This window comes from Cervus canadensis, chromosome 18 (assembly GCF_019320065.1).
Source record: "Cervus canadensis isolate Bull #8, Minnesota chromosome 18, ASM1932006v1, whole genome shotgun sequence".
NCBI classification, from domain to species: Eukaryota; Metazoa; Chordata; class Mammalia; order Artiodactyla; family Cervidae; genus Cervus; species Cervus canadensis.
Window position 1 is genome coordinate 9,825,762 of NC_057403.1, and position 16,667 is coordinate 9,842,428.

Below are 16,667 nucleotides of genomic sequence, written 5' to 3' on the forward strand. Positions count from 1 at the left end.
TCAGAGCTTGCTGTGAATTCTCTCAGGACCGAAAGTCATGAACTCACCTGCTTCAGTTGTCCTTTGTTCTCAGCATCTTTGTTCTCATCCTTTGTACTCAGCATCTGTCTGGGGAGCAGGAAGCCTGCAGGTCCTTGAACTCACACCAGCCAGTCCTGGGAGCACCTGCCCTAGATCACCCCCTTCCTTGAGACCAGCAGTCTTGCTGAACCCCAGGGTGTACTTCACAGGCCCCCCTTCAGTGACACCCTCAGAGCTCACCAGAATCCTGCTCCTCTGGTTTGAATGGACCCATCCACACTCAGCCTGAGGAGCCCACAGCGCTTCACCCAGGGTCACTTAGAAAGGCCTGAACCCTAAGTACTGGAACTTTCTCTGCCTGATTCTAGCCTTGACCTCCCTCAGAAGTTCCCATTCTAAATCCTCCCCTACAGAGAGGCCTCAGGTGTGCTGAGTGTGAGGGCTTGAGCTCTGGGTGTCTGAATGTGGGCTTGGGGAAGACACATCAGAACACATGGGAAGCCTGGTAAAGACTCATTTCTGCGCCTCAGACCTGCTGATTCATAGCTTCTTAGAGTGGGGCCCTGGCCTTGAGTGATTTGTGTTCACTGAAATGATTCAGAAAGAATCCTTAGCCAAGTGGTTTCCATCTGTTTCCCATCAGGGTCACGTGACCAGTGTCAGTAAGCGACCTCCCCACAGAGTTCTCTTGGTCCTGTGGGGGCATCAGTGTGGTGTGTAAGAAGTGCTCCAGGGGATTCTGAGGGAGATCCCGGCTTAAGAACGTGGCTCCTGGTCCATTTGTGAGAGCTGAGGCCCGGCTTCAGTCCGAGGAGAGGCAGCAGCATTGGTCTAGCTGGATTTGGACCGGGGAAGTCAGTCAGCTCACATGGTCTGTGTGAGCAGAGGGTTAGGAGCTCTCTGTGGGGAGTGAACAATCAACAAGTAAATTCACAGGCTGGTCTCCAGGTAGGAAGTGATTGTTCCTGAATATTTCCTGAGACAGAACAGGAGAGGTGGGTCTTTTCAGCTTTTCAAGGTCCTTCTGTCTAGGTGAGGTGGTTGCAGGTTAAAGAGCTGTCCGGATGCCTTTGAACGTATCTCAAGACACAGGTGTGAATTTGCAGCATAACATCCCCAGAGAAGACAGAGCAGGAGGAAGAAGAGGAAATGGCAGCTTCTCGGGTACATGTCCTGTCCCAGGTCTGGGGCTGTGTCTGCTTTTCCTCCTGAAATTCCTGGACTGAGAATCTGCAAACCTTTACTTCTCTGCTTCTAATATTTCTGCCCGGGGCATTTGTTATCAACTTATTTTTTCCTTTTTTTCTTATAGTAGTGAAGACCGGCTCTTTAGACTACGTCTCCCTTAGTCCTAGAGTCTTCTGCATTGTCTGTATCCCGGCTTTCTATGGAGTATGACAGATTCTCAACACGAATTAATGACTCTCAACTGGTGAAAACATTTCCTTTGTGTGAGATCAACCCAGGGAGGCATAGGTTCTGAGAATCCTATTGGGATGTGCTTCAGTCTTGGGACCTTAGAGAAATAGGGGGAAATTAGTGATGAATTTACATGTAGGTGCAACTTCAGACATTTAGAAAAGGATTAAGAAAATGTCCTTATAAATAGAATTACCTCAGTGGTTCAGAATTCTACAGAAAGTTTTGGGGAAAAATGGAGAAGAAAAATGTGAGATACTCTTCTCTATATTGGCAGGAAGGACTCATGCTGAACTGTACTTTTAATATACAGAACATTGGAAGTTATATATGAAGTGAAATTTGCACAAAACTGATATTTTTTTCAGGAGAGATTCAGATCACTGCTAACATTTATCCCATTACACCTCATGTTCCATTGGTTCAGGTGGTTCTCTGAGATTCCAGCACTAAGTGTTCATACTTTTTCTCTTTATCTTTAATAAAATTCTTTGAACGATTTAGTGAGGCGTGTGAATAAGCTGCCACAGTTAATGAGAAATCCGTGTTTTCCTCTGTTTGCTTTGGAAAAATGAACACTCACCTGTGTTTAGTAGGGTTCTTGAGTTTTGTGAGTTTTCATTACTTAAGCTCAGGTCTGATTATTTCCATTTTTAATATACTCAGCACTCATATTCAAACTACTGCACAATTGCACTCATTTCACAAGCTAGCAAAGAAATGCTCAAAATCCTTCAAGTTAGGCTTCAACAGTATGTGAACTTCCAGGTGCACAGCCTGGGTTTAGAAAAGGCAGAAAAGGAACCACGGATCAAACTGCCAACACCAACTGGATCATAGGAAAAGCTAGAGAATTTCAGAAAAACATCTACTTCTACTTCACTGACTACGCTGAAGCCTTTGACTGTGTAGGTCACAATAAAGTGTGGAATATTCTTAAAGAGACGGAAGTATCAGATCACCTTACCTGCCCCCTTCTAAACCTGTATGGAGGTCAAGAAGCAACAATTAGAACCAGACATGGAACAATGGACTGGTTCAAAATTGGGAAGGGAGTATATCAAGACTGTATATTGTCACCTTGTTTATTTAACTTATATGCAGAGTACATCACGTGAAATGCCGGGTTGGATGAAGTACAAGCTGGCATCGCAATTGCAGGGAGAAATATCAGTAAACTCAGATATGCAGGTATCACCACCCTTATGATAGAAAGCAAAGAGGAATTAAAGAGACTCTTGATGAAGGTGAAAGAGGAGAGTGAAAAAGCTGACTTAAAACTCAACATTCAAAAAATGAAGATCATGGCATCCGGTTCCATCACTTCATGGCAAATAGATGGGGAAACAATGGAAACAGTGACAGACTGAATCCTGGCGTGCTGCAGTCCATGGAGTCGCAAAGAGTCGGACCGACTGAGCAAGTGAACAACATATTCCCAAAATAGAATTCTTTTCACATCTTTGTATTTTCTATAATATTTACAAGAATCTTATTACTAGTATATGTTCAACTCTGTTAAATCTAAAATAGCACTCAACACTAGTGATAGAGATTTTCTAAAGAATAAAACGTTCAGAAGCAAGAGCTCTAATTTATATCATACCGTCATGTGTTTTTGCCCTAGCACGTTTAAAAAAGACAATCAACCAGAAATAAATTATAAGATTTAAACAGGGAAATCTATTCTTGATTTTATTGACATGAATAGGTTTTCTCTATCACTTTTAATATGTATATAGTTCCTAAGTAGTGTATGTATGTGTGCATGAAAATGTTAACATTAAATGATTCATTTTTTCTGTTTCTGATATTTTTGCCAGTTACCTCATTTGGGTAAAACATCCATTAGAATTCTCTGTGTGCTGCCTTTGTTCTTTTGAGAGAAACTCAAGCTCAGATCCACTGAAGCAAATCCCAAGCTCTACCATTTCCTGAATATTTGACCAAATATTCAAAACAATTTTGGATAGCATTATTATTGATCTAAAATTATTTATATGGCTCATTCAAGATTGAAAAGTAAAAAACTGTTAGATATATAGTATATAAATAGTCTAAAGGATTGTTTTTTCTAGGTTTAGAAATCTATTAAACCTGTAAAATCTGTAATCTATTAAACCTGTAAAATCTGTATAATGCTTTAAGTTCAATCTTAACTAAGATTTCTTACGTGGCTGTTTCACCTCTGTGCCATTCACAATGGCCATTTATGAACCAGATATGTAGTTAGAATTCAGCTTGTTTTGGCTCCTTCAACTCCATAGGAGCCAAAATCCTTGGTCTCCTATATTTTTACATTCTGATCAGTTTTATATCAAAATCATCTATGACTTTATCTAAAAGATATAACATGCTTGAATGAACATATATTTGGTAAGAAGGAGATAATTAGCAGGTATCCCAGATCTATGAAAATGCTTTGTTCATATATTTCAGATTACTTCTAGCAAAAAGTAATTGCTAGGTTTTTTGTCTACTTCCTTCAAGGGGTGTTTGAACCATGGTATAATTTAATCACAAAGGTTTAGTTGATATGTCAGTGAGTCTTTGCATATTTTACAACTTTTAATTTTTTTCTTTACTTATAAAGTAAGATTACTTTTGTTTTAAAGAAAGGGTTACAGCCTTGATATCTTGTCTATATATATAAGCAATTTGTTAATACATGCTAAATTTCTCAACTGGGATAAAAATGCTTATTCATTTTAATTTTTCATTAGAGCTTTTTAGGAATGATTTTTTCCATTTTCTGTGTTTATCTCCTGGCTTGGAACCCATGCCAGGGTCTAAAATAGTTGCTTTCTACGTGTGCACAGACACAATTAAAACATATAATTTAGAAGGATTCTTTTTTAAAAGAACATATAAGTTGTATTCAGACTTTTGGGCAAAAAAATTTCTCTTGCTTAGCTGTTCCATATGAGTTTGAGCTGCATGAGCAGTTTGCATGTTTTGGAGATGAAGTCCATGTAGGTCTTTGTTTGTTACATTTTTTTTCCCATTCTGAGGGTTGACTTTTTCTTTCCTTTAGGGTTTCCTAAAGGTCAATGAGATCCATTTTGTTGACTTTTGTTTTATTTTTCATTTCTCTAAGTGGTAGATCCAAAAAGAACTTGCTGTGATTTATATCAAAGCATTTATTTTCCTCAGGAGATTTAGAGTAATCATCCCATCATTTAGATATTTAATTGATTTCAAGTTCCTTTTTTTGTATGGGGTTAGGGAGTTGTCATAATTTCATTCTCTTTTCCTTTGTTTAAGGAACGTGCGCCTCATACTCCTTGGTGGCTGTTCCCAATTTACATTACCAGCATCAGTGTAGGACGGTTCCCTCTTCTCCACAGCCTCCCCAAACTTTACTGTTTATAGACTTTTTAACAAAGGCCATTCTGATCAGTGAGAAGTGATACCTCATTGTAATTTTGATTTGCATTTTTCTAAGATTTCAGGAGGTTGAAACTTTTTCGCTATTTTTTTTTTTTTAAGAAATGTAAAACTGACCTCTCAAGAGTAGCCTCTTGGTGGTCTGCCCTGTTTTGATTCTTTTTCCAGGGCCTACCTGAGGATATTTGTTGAGGACAGATTTTTTTCCTTCTTTACCCCTAGCCTGGAGTATTCAGTACTGACTGTGTTTTTCAGTAACCAAAAGTGGCCACAGGTTAGTAGCATTTTTTTCACGCTTCCTGTTTTGTCTGTTTGTTTTGGCTAACTTAATTTTTATTTTCTATTGAAGTAGGGTTGATTTCCATTGTTGTGTTTGTTTTAGGTTTACAGGAACTTGATTCAGTTATACATAGACCTATATCTATTCCTTTTCAGGGTTTTTCCCATGTAGGATCTTTCACTTTGTTCAGTAGACTTCCCTGTGCTATTTAGTAGGTCCTTTTGGATTATCTATCTGATAATAAGTCATCAGTTCAGTCGCTCAGCCATGTCCGACTCTTTGCAATCCCATGAATCGCACCACACCAGGCCTGCCTGTCCATCACTAACTCCCAGAGTCCACCCAAACTCGTGTCCATCGAGTCGGTGATGCCATCCAGCCATCTCATCCTCTCTCGTCCCCTCACCTCCTGCCCCCAATCCCTCCCAGCGTCAGGGTCTTTTCCAATTAGTCAGCTCTTCACATGAGGTGGCCAAAGTTTTGGAGTTTCAACTTCAGCATCAGTCCTTCCAGTGAACACCCAGGACTGATCTCCTTTAGGATGGACTGGTTGGATCTCCTTGCAGTCCAAGGGACTCTCACCCGTCTTCTCCAACACCACAGTTCAAAAGCATTAATTCTTTGGTGCTCAGCTTTCTTCACAGTCCAACTGTCACATCCATACATGACCACTGGAAAAACATAGCCTTGACCAGACGGACCTTTGTTGGCAAAGTAATGTGTCTGCTTTTTAATATGCTATCTAGGTTGGTCATAACTTTCCTTCCAAGGAGTAACCGTCTTTTAATTTCATGGCTGCAATCACCATCTGCAGTGATTTGGGAGCGCAAAAAATAAAGTCTGACACTGTTTCCACTGTTTCCCCATCTATTTCCCATGAAGTGATGTGACCAGATGCCATGATCTTAGTTTTCTGAATGTTGAGTTTTAAGCCAAACTTTTCACTCTCCTCTTTCACTTTCATCAAGAGGCTTTTTATTTTTTTATTTTTTTATTTTTTTTTTCTTTCAAAAGTTTATTTAGTATCAAGCAAGAGGAGACTTTGCTTAACACTACAGAACATTTCAAGACTTGAGTTACAAAAGAATACCACATTATTTGCACTTGTAATTGGCTTCCCTTTTTACGCATGTTGGCAAGAGAAAAAAAATAGCATATGGCCAAAAGATAAAATAACTAAATTTCTATGGAAACCTTTAAAATGAAAGGTGAGGCTTATGTTAAAAGGATGGATTAACATATTTAGTAAACCTATCTTTTTTGTTTAACACTAGTTAATCAAAGTTATTTTTTTTTCCTTTTGATTACCTATTTTTCATATACAGACTGGAAATAACAAAATTTTACAAGTATTTTTTTTTTTTTCTGCCCAGGTTGATGTTTCAACAAAGTAGTTTTAAATTCCATCCATTCAGATTTTAAGCATTTTGATTTATTTAAAAAGGGATTGTTCATAGAAAAAAATTACTTTGAACAGTATACAGGACTGGTGGAGACTGGCTATGTCACAACAGCAGACAGCACAATCAGTATCTGCCGTACGGCTGGTCCCTGTAGACGCCCTTCGCGGTCCTCGCCGAGGGGGCCTTGTGTCTCGAGTTAGTCCATTCCTCTTGCCCGTAGGAATCATAAGCTTCTTCACTGAGTCCATGTCCATAATCATAGTAATCAGCACCACTTTGGGTTGGGGCGCTATAGCTGTTATCATAGGAATCATAACTCTGTTCATCATAAGCAGTGCCATATCCGTCATCATAGTCATAGTCTCCATAGGTCTCCTGCGTCGGGGGCGGCGGTGGAGGTCTGTACCCAGTTGGGGGCACTCCTCGTGCTCTGGGAGTGAGTAGTCCTCTTCCGCGACTCACTGGCCCTCGGGTGGAGAGGACGCCCCTGGAAGCTGGCGTCCCCCGTGGTACCCCGACTCCCACCGGCCGGGCTGAGACTCCTCCCCTGCCCCTGGTTATTGCTGGGGTTGGTACACCTCTTGTACATAAGGTAGGTTTCCCTCGAACCACTGGGACATCGGCATTTTCGGAACCACCATTCAAATAAGTTAATTCCTGAAGCTGTGCCTGTCTGATTTCATCATTATAGTCTGGAATGAGGAACTTTTTGATTTCTTCCAGAGCATGTCCCATCCGGGCATAGGCTTCTGCTGGGGGTGCAAAAACTTCAATGAGAACGTGGAGATCATCATTGAGATGGAAGTACTTTGCTTCTCCACTTTTCCTCAACTCTTCTTCCTTTGCCTTGTCTCTCATGGAGCCTTTGCCAAGGATGGACATTTTTGTCAAGGTTTCTTCTTGTAAACGCTTCAGAGAATTTCCACGTGGCCCCAAAAGTTTTCCCACAAAGTTGAACTTAGGAAACTGTTTTACAGGAATTAACACTTTCTGTCCCAGCTTCATGTTCTTATTAATCACCACATCAATGTACTTTTCTTCATCCTTGCCTTCTCCTTTTTGAAACTTCTCTATTTCTTGGTTCACCAGCCGCAGGGCGTGCCTGAAGGAGGGGTCCAGGGAGTCCTTCTCCGCCATCAGCTCCGGCAGGTACTTCTCCTCCATGCTCGCCGGCCGCCCGGGCCCGGGACGCGGACTCCAGGCGGGCGGGCGGCGGCCCCGCAACCCCCGACCCCGCCCGCGCCCCAGCGGCGCGGAACCCGGGCCGGACGCCGCGGCGGGGCGGCGCGGGGAGCGGCGGAGCCAAGCCGGGCGGTCGGCCCGGGGGCGGCGGCGGCGGCGGAGGCGGTGGCGGCGGCGGCGGCGCGGGGCGGGAACCGGCCGCGCAGCCCCGGTCCCCGGGGGTTGGCCGCCGACGGCCCCGCGCCGCCGCCGCCTCCCAGACGCGGGGCCCGCGCTCCCGCCACGGGCCGGAGTGATCAGGCGGCCCTCCGGCCGAGCCGGCGGCGCGCTCCGCGAGCTGGACACAGTCCCCGGCGAGCCCCGCCAGCCGGCGCCGGCGCGGAGCTCAGCAGCCACCCGCACGCCGCGCGCCGCCCCGCGCTCCCATCAAGAGGCTTTTTAGTTCCTCTTCACTTTCTGCCATAATGGTGGTGTCATCTGCATATCTGAGGTTATTGATATTTTTCCCGGTGTCGGGGAATGTTTGACGGGAGGATTCCTACGTGCTGTCTCTCATGAATCCTTTGTCTCTCTTCAAGCGGAACAGCACGCTGCTCCCAGGGACTGAGGTCATTGTGTGAGGCAGGCTTGGGTCTCCTTTAGTAAACATTCTCTTTAGGACAAAACTGTTTAGTCTTGCTCCCCTTTCTTGAGATATGGATTGTCTCCTGACCTTGTGACTAACATTACCCCTTGTTCCCTTGGTAACGGTTGCTGTATGTTTGGTTTTCTGATTTCTATCATTCCTGAAAGAAGTTTCTTGTGCCACAGCCTATATATACTCATAGAAAAATCATTAAAGCACCTTTGCTCCATCAGAACTTAGGTCCCTGGATCTTTTTTTGTCTCTCTCTCTGTCTCTCTTTTTCTGGCTGACTCTGGAGCGTGGAGACCCATCGTGCTCACTTTCTTGCCCGGGCTTCTAAGACCCTCTTGAGAAGGCACTTTGTGCCTTCACCCCCTCGAGAGGGTGCCTGGTACCTTCATGAGTGATTCAAGTCCTGTGTCAAGGGCTTTATTGGTCCTCTGCGTAAACCAGGGGATATCAGCCTCTTTCTCTCTTTTACTTTCTTATCGTCGACTCCGTACCACCAGGTTCCGGTCCATTAAAGGACCACAACAAATGGCGCCAAGAAACAGGGACACTGGTATACGTGGCATATGGGGCGGAGTGACTCAGGGACCTATTGAGGTCGGTAAGTACTAAGGCGTGGGTTAAACGGCTGGCCAGCCCCATTATTTTTCTACTTTACTTCACCATTTGTTTAAAGTTCAGGGACTTCTGCTTTCACGCCAATGAATAGAGGCTTGCCTTCAAACAGTAGTTGAACATAATCCTTAGTTCCCTGATAAATGCAGTTTTGATTTAGAAATTTGGCTCCGGGTCAAAGGAAATGTTAAATGAGCCACCAAACAAGGAAAAAATAGTCCAACTGATCTCTAGCCCCCTATGGGCTCTCATTAAAGCTGTAATTCTGCCATTTCAGGGTACATTCTAGCCCTTCCAATATTCAGCAACAGACAGAACACTTATTACATAAGTATAAATTAAATGGTAAAACTCTACAAAAGGCCCAATTAAAACAATACAAAATATCTCAAAGTTTTCTTACTAACCCTGCCCCGGCTGCTCCAAATGCTCCTCCTCTGCCAACGGTTGCAACTCCAAAAGTCTCTCCTTTGTTGGAATCTAATGAAAGTTATGCTAATTTTTTAGCTAGATTAGAAGCTGCTATTTCCCGTACTATAATCGGAGAAGAAACCAAGAAACAGCTAGAGAAATTACTTGCTTATGAGAATGCAAATCAGAAATGTCAAAGAGCTATAGCTGCAATTTGTGAGACTAGGACTATTACTGATTATTTGAAGGCTTGTCACAATCTAGGATCAAAAACTCAAAAGATGCAAATATTAGCTGGAACAATGGCTACCACCTTTTAAAAAGGGAAATGAAGGATGCTTTACATGTGGAGATAAAAACCATTTAAAAAGGGACTGCCCTAAGAAGGCTAATAAAAAACCTCCAAGAATTCGCCCTTGCTACCATAGAGGAATGCATTGGGCCAAAGATTGTAAATTTAAATTTGATATTGAAGGAAAACCTATTCCAGAAAACTCCAAACAGGGGACCCCCCCAGGTTCCCTACAACAAAAACCAGGGTCAAATTCTATCTTTTCCCTCAAACCCTCAACGTCCAGCAGTGCTGCCATTAATATACCAGCGCTAAATGATTTTTTCCTTTACCCTTAAGCAGTCCCTTCTAGAGTACCTACTGGACTTTTTGGACCCCTGCCCCCACAAACCTTCAGTCTTTTACTTGGCTGATCTAATTTGGCTTCTAAAGGAATTACTGTTCACCCTGGAATAATTGATTCAAATTATAAAGGAGAGATTCAAATTATGATGTCAGCTCAGATTCTATGGCAATTCCAAAGGGGGGACAAAATTGCTCAATTACTTCTTTTGCCTTACATTTCTATTAACTCCTCTAATATTGTATGGACAGGCAGATTTGGCAATACAGGTCAAAAACAATCCTTATGGACATCATTGGTATTTGAATATGCCCTACCAAATATAAATATCAAAATTAATGGTAAAAGATTTTCTGGTCTCCTTGGCAGTGGATCTAATATTACTATTATTTCCAAACACTTATGGCCCAAATCCTGACCTATACAAAAGGTCTCTTGCAAATTGCAGGAATTTCTCAAACCAAAGTTCAAGAAATTTATCAAAATATTCGAATCTACCCATATGATAGACCAAAAGGCCAACCTACAACATTAAGACATTATGTGATAGATGCACCCCTTAATCTAATAGGAAAGGACTTACTTATGCAATGGCAAACTCAGATATACATTCCACATTTTTCCTAGGGGCCACTGCTCATTTAACAAACAAAACAATTATTAAAACAACTGAGAAAAATTATGAGCCTATTTGGACAAAGCAATGGCCCCTTGTGAAAGAAAAATTACAAGCTACTAAAGAACTTATAAACACACAATTAAAATGGAAACATATTGAGGAATCTTACTCTTCTTGGAACTCTCCTATTTTTGTTATAAAAAGGAAATCTAACAAATGGTGTCTCTTAACAGACTTTAGAAAAGTTAATTCTTTTATGAAACCTATGTGTGCATTACAACCAGAGATCCCATCACCTATTACTATTCCTCAAAATTGGCACATTATTATTACTGATTCACAAGATTGATTTTTTAATATACCTTTACACCCTTTAGACCAGGAGAGATTCACTTTCTCTCTCCCTTATCCTAATCATATCGGGCCTCATAAAAGATTTCAGTAGACTCTGTTACCTCAAGGTATGCTTAAAAGTCCTGCTACTGCTGCTGCTAAGTCACTTCAGTCGTGTCCTACTCTATGCGACCCCATAGATGTCAGCCCACCAGGCTCCCCCATCCTTGGGATTCTCCAGGCAAGAGTACTGAAATAGGGTGCCATTGCCTTCTCCATAACAGTCCTAGTATTTGTCAAAATTTTGTAGCCAAGGCTTTACTTCCTATGTGACAGCAATCCCCTCATGTATATATCATTAATAATATACTATAGCTACAAAAAGCAGAAATGATATTTTTGACACTGAATGGCCATGATGTTCTTTAGACTCTGGAGAAAGCTGATTAAAATAAAATCTCTTTTGAAATTGCAAAACCGGTTCTTCTTGCACGTGCAGTTAGGAAAATGTTGACTTGTTAAAATACTTTTTTGGAGCTCCAGTTCTGCCTGAGAAACAAAAATAGGCCTAAGAAAAAGCCTTAAGTTAACTCTTATCATGTCCTTGGGATACACAGCCCACTCTATCTAGGACTCCAGCCATTAACAAATTGGTGGAACTCAAAATAAATAAATAAAAAAAGAAAGATATTTTAAATTTCAAATGGAGAACTATGCCTATCTATCTAAAATTATCTATGTTTCAATATATGTCTTTGTTTTTGGATAATATGAAGTTAATAAGCTCTATTTAAATTCAAGTTCACATGAACTGAAAAATATTCAATATTAAATATGTTTATTTAAATTTACATATAATTATTTGTTAATCTAATTAAGACATGTCTTAAGTCATTAACATTATATAATACTTTTATTATGCCTTGGTTTAAGGTAAGCTAAATTTGTCAACAAAAAGGTAACTCTTTATATATATATATATATATATATATATATATATACAAATATATAAATGAGATGAAAACTTTTAGATAAGCTTTATTAAAAATAATTATATTTTTAATACAATAATCTATTATTATAATCTAAAACAATCTCTTAAGATTGGAGTAACTTAAGTTTCTAGAGTTATACTAAACTAAATAATAAAAGTTTATTAAACAACTAGGTCATTTCCAAATGAAGTAAGATTTCAAAACATTAATTACTGAACATTAACTTACTCTTACAAAAAGTTTTTCTTAGAGAAAAACTAAAAAGATTTTAAGCTATTAATAAATATAAATATATATTTATGTATATAATATAATATGATTTAATGAACATATTTAACAATCTATAAAATACTAACATACAAGACACTTCATAGTTGCTAAAGAAAAGTAAAATATATGCTTTTAATAGAAAGGTATAAGAAATGGCAAATGAAATGATGAATACAAAAATATTAAAAAGGTTTATGGCAAATGAAAGAAAATTTTATGGCAAATAAATGTAACGCATTGTCCTGAACTTTCTACCTCTCCCTTCTTACATGTCTCGATCAATACAAATTGTTCTTTTCTAGGGGCAACACCTCTCTAAGGTAAAACTACACAACATGTTATAACCCCCTTATCAACTTACTTCGTGATAATGAGAACACCTAGTTCTATAAAAGCAGTCAATGGCTCTGCCTATATTTCTAAGTAGTTCAAACAATTTTTACATTCATTCTCTATTAAACAGATTACAAACATTCCTTATAATCCACAAACACAAGACATAATTAAACAAACACATTATACACTGAAACTGCACACAAAAAATTAAATAAGAGGAAATACACAGGAACATTTTTATCTTCCTTATCCAGAACAAACTTTACTCTCTCGAACCCCCCTCCTGCGATCTCCGTCTCCCCACTCTAGCCATCACGGAGCCCCGCGCTGAGCTCTCTGTGCTATGGAGCAGCTTCCCACCTGCTACCTGTTTTACACATTGTGGTGAATAAATGTCAAGGCTCTTCTCTCAATTGGGCCCCCTCTCATTCTCCCGCTGTGTCCACAGGTCTATTCTCTATATTTGTGAAAAAAAGTTTTGACGTATGTACATATGGAATCTAGAAAATGTTATTGATGATACTCTTTAATGAGCAGGACTAGAGCTGCAGACATAAATATTAAGCTTTTTTATATTAAGCTTTCAAGGTATAAAATACATAGACAATAATTCCATGCATTTTACTAAGTGAAGGAAGTCCATCTGAAAATGCCACAAGAAGTAGGATTTTTACAACATGGCATTTTGGTGTAGGTAAATGTTCTTATGTGCTCCACTGTGTCTGAGTGGGACCCAATGTACTGTAGCCTGCCAGGTTCCTCTGTTCGTGACATTTCCCAGGAAAGAACACTGGAGTGGGTGGCCATTTCTTCTTTCAGGGGATCTTTCAGGGGATCCTTATCCAAGGATTGAACCCATCACTCAAGTCACCTGCATTGGCAGGTGGATTCTTTACCTGGAGCCACCTGAGAATTCATTCGGAAATTTTGTAGAGATTAAAATGGTCAGTGGTTGCTCTTTGTGGCAAAGGAGGGGCTATGAATACCCTGAGTTCAGGATCATGAAATGATTGTGTTAAACTGTTGTAATGGCCACAGGTTTTGTAATGGACACATACATTTGCCCAGATCCTAGAGTGAACACCCCTAGAAGAGAAACATAGGGTGAAACTAGAAACTTTGCTTTATGTCTATGTATATTCATCAGTGGTAACAAATGTACACACTGGTGGGGACATAAGTAGGGAGATTGTCCTTGTGAGGGATGAAAAGATATATGGGACATCTCTGTACCTTAGTCTCAATTCTGCTGTGAAACTAAATCATCTAAGATAGTCGTACTGGTGCATGTACAGTGATTATTTTTTAGAATATATACTACTAGAAAAATGGATATGCTCCTATCTTTAATTTTTCGTTAGTCAATTATCCTTTAAAGATGTCAGAAAAGAGAACTCTCCATAAAGAACAGAGAAGAAACTGTAGCGAATGATTCATAAAACCTGGAAATACAAACATGAAGTAGAGCAGCAACATTTTTCTGTGTTGAAAGTGAAGGTGAAGTCGCTGAGCCCATGTCTGATTCCTTGCAACCCCATGGACTGTAGCCCGCCAGGCTACATGGGATTCTCCAGGCAAGAATCCTGGAGAGGGTTGCCATTTTCTTCTCCAGGGGATCTTCCAGACCCAGGGATCAAACTCGGGTCTCCCACATGCAGGCAGACTCTTTACTCTCTGAGCCACCAGAGAATCTGTTTCATGTGTTAATTTATGGGTAAGTTCACTTATGACTTAACACCCATCATTGTTTCCTTGGTTGGTCACCGGATAGACTTTAGGGCATCATTTTCAAATGCACCTGTCCCTGCACATACACACTGTTAACCCAACGTCCACTGCTGCCCCTGGTTTATTCTCAAAGAAAGCTGTGATGGAAACACCTCCCGGCTCCTGGTCTTGCTGTAGCAGAACTGCCACCTGAAGAGAGGTGGTCACAGTGCAAATCATTTTGTGCAAACCTGTGTCCCCAGGTTACAGAGGGGAGTAACAAACAAACCAAAACTAAGGACTCAGGCCATCTTTCCTAGAATTCTGAGAGCAAAGCCTTGAAGGAACCTAGGGTCCCCAGGTGATTCCCACCAAACACTCACCCCTGCCCTCCCCTCCCCCAAGGACACAGGCACAGGCCACACCCATCCGAGAAAGAGCCCCTCCCCCGGAATCAGGCTGAGGTTCTTTGTTTCTAGAAGATCCCGCTCTCAACCCTCGCTCCAGAGCTCTGGGGCAGGCAGAGCTGAGGGCTCAAGCTCAGGGCTCCTGGAAGCGGGTCTTCTGCTGCCTTATTTCAAAGACCCTCAGAGGCAGAGTCAGGTAGCCCAGAGGTTGGGTCACTTGTCTCTTGTCAACTGTTCTGTTAGGGGAAGCCCACTGACTGAAACCGCCCACCCTGGCCAGGCACCATAGTAACCATTTGCATGAGTTGTTTATGACAAAAGATCCTGATAAGGAATATGGAACTAATAAGCCACTGCCAACCGGAAGAGTTCAGGAAAGGTCAAAAGGAGACACTGCGGGTCTGTCCACTTCCCAGAATCCCTCTCGCTAGCCCAGAAGTTGGGTCCCTTGCCTCTTGTGAATTGTTCTGGGGCTTGGTCTCTAATGCGAAAAGAAAGAGAACTCTCGGGGTGGTCTGCAAAGAGAGTGGGGAAAATGAGCACCAAACCCACGATGTGATTAGCATATCAGCTTAATCTTGATTACCCACTACAGCTCTGGGACCTAGGAAGCCAGAAAAGAGCTCAGAAAAGGGAGAGAGAAAGAAGACATTCTCTTCTTTTTCACGGCAGCAGCTGAAGGTGAAAGAGCTGTGTGGATGCCTTTAAAGGTATTTTCTCAGCCTGTATGTGAGTTTGGGACATAATATCCCCAAAGAAGATACAGAGCAGGAGGAAGAAGATGAGGAAATGGCAGCTTCTCAGGTGAACGTCCTGTCCCGGGTCGGGGGCTGTGTCTGCTTTTCCTCCTGAAAGGGCTGGGCTGAGAAGCGGCACACCTTTACTCTCCGATTCTAATTTTTCTCCCTTGGGGGGTTTGTTGTTGTCAACGTCTTCTTTTCCTTTATTTCTTATAATGGTGAAGACCGGCTCTTAGGCTGCTTCTCCCTTGTGTCCCACAGCCTTTTCCTCATTCTATTCTGGCTTTCTGTAGAGCATGATGAATTTCAAGAAGAATTAATGACTTCCTTTTGTGAGAAATGAACACGGGAATGTTCGTGTTGGGATCCCAGGGAAGTAGGGAAATGCCCTGATGAGTTTAGGTGGAGATGCAATTCAGTTCTGTAGAACAGGAGTAAAAAAAATGCCCTTATAAATAGAATGAACTCAGCGGTGCAGAATTTCTCAGAAAATTTTCAGAAATCAAAAATGTACCAGAGATTCTCCTGCTTCAAGAAGAAAAACTTACTATGACATGTACTTTTAGGTTACAGATCTTGGTAGCAATATATGCAGTGGAATAGCATAAAATGATTATTTTTCATAGTAGATTGAGATCATGCTTTTCATAATGTTGCCAAAATACCTGGCAGTGATAATACATTTTCCCATGTACTTCTTACACCATGACCTCAGATGTTCATTGGCTCCTGTGCTTCTGTGAGATTCCCATGCTATGAAGTTCTTTTTTTTTTTTTTTTCCTGTCTTCTCAAAGGTTGCCTAGAGAAGGGAATGGCTACCCAGTCCAGTATTCTTGCCTGGGGATTCCCTTGGACTGAGGAGCCTGGCAAGCTGCAGTCCCTGAGGTTGCAAAAGAATAGGGCATGACTGAGTGACTAACAGTTTTCTTGCTTTTAGTATTATGTAGGAATACAGAAATTTCTGTAAACTTTCAGTAGAGTTTTCTCTGTATATTTGTCTGTGTTTTATGACAGTCTAGAGTCCATAAATTGATGTAAAATTTCAGCTCTGCCATTTTAAAAATTGTTGTTAAAATATCTTCTAAAGGATGCAAGAGCAACATTATTGATTTTAAATTATTTCTCTTGCACACTGAAGACTCTGAAAAACTGTCAGAAAGATAGTTCACTTCAGTCGCTCAGTGGAGTCTGACTCTTTGCAACCCCTTGAATCCCAGCACTCCAGGCCTCCCTGTCCATCACCAACTCCCGGAGTTTATTCAAACTCAAGTC

General features: G+C 41.2%; 2 protein-coding genes across 2 annotated transcripts in view; one reads left to right on the top strand and one right to left on the bottom strand.

The window, feature by feature from the left end:
• The window catches only part of LOC122420399 (zinc finger protein 737-like), a 494,626-nt gene that overhangs the window by 187,335 nt on the left and 290,624 nt on the right, over positions 1 to 16,667 (top strand). The window lies entirely within an intron of this gene.
• LOC122420651 (KH domain-containing, RNA-binding, signal transduction-associated protein 3-like) lies at positions 6,108 to 7,826 on the bottom strand. Its single transcript, XM_043436035.1, has one exon. The coding sequence runs from the start codon at positions 7,672 to 7,674 to the stop codon at positions 6,634 to 6,636; it is 1,041 nt and encodes a 346-aa protein (XP_043291970.1). The 5' UTR covers positions 7,675 to 7,826; the 3' UTR covers positions 6,108 to 6,633.

Bases quoted from the DNA above. Each gene is read 5' to 3' on its own strand.
- LOC122420651 (XM_043436035.1), bottom strand. From the start codon at position 7,674: ATGGAGGAGAAGTACCTGCCGGAGCTGATGGCGGAGAAGGACTCCCTG.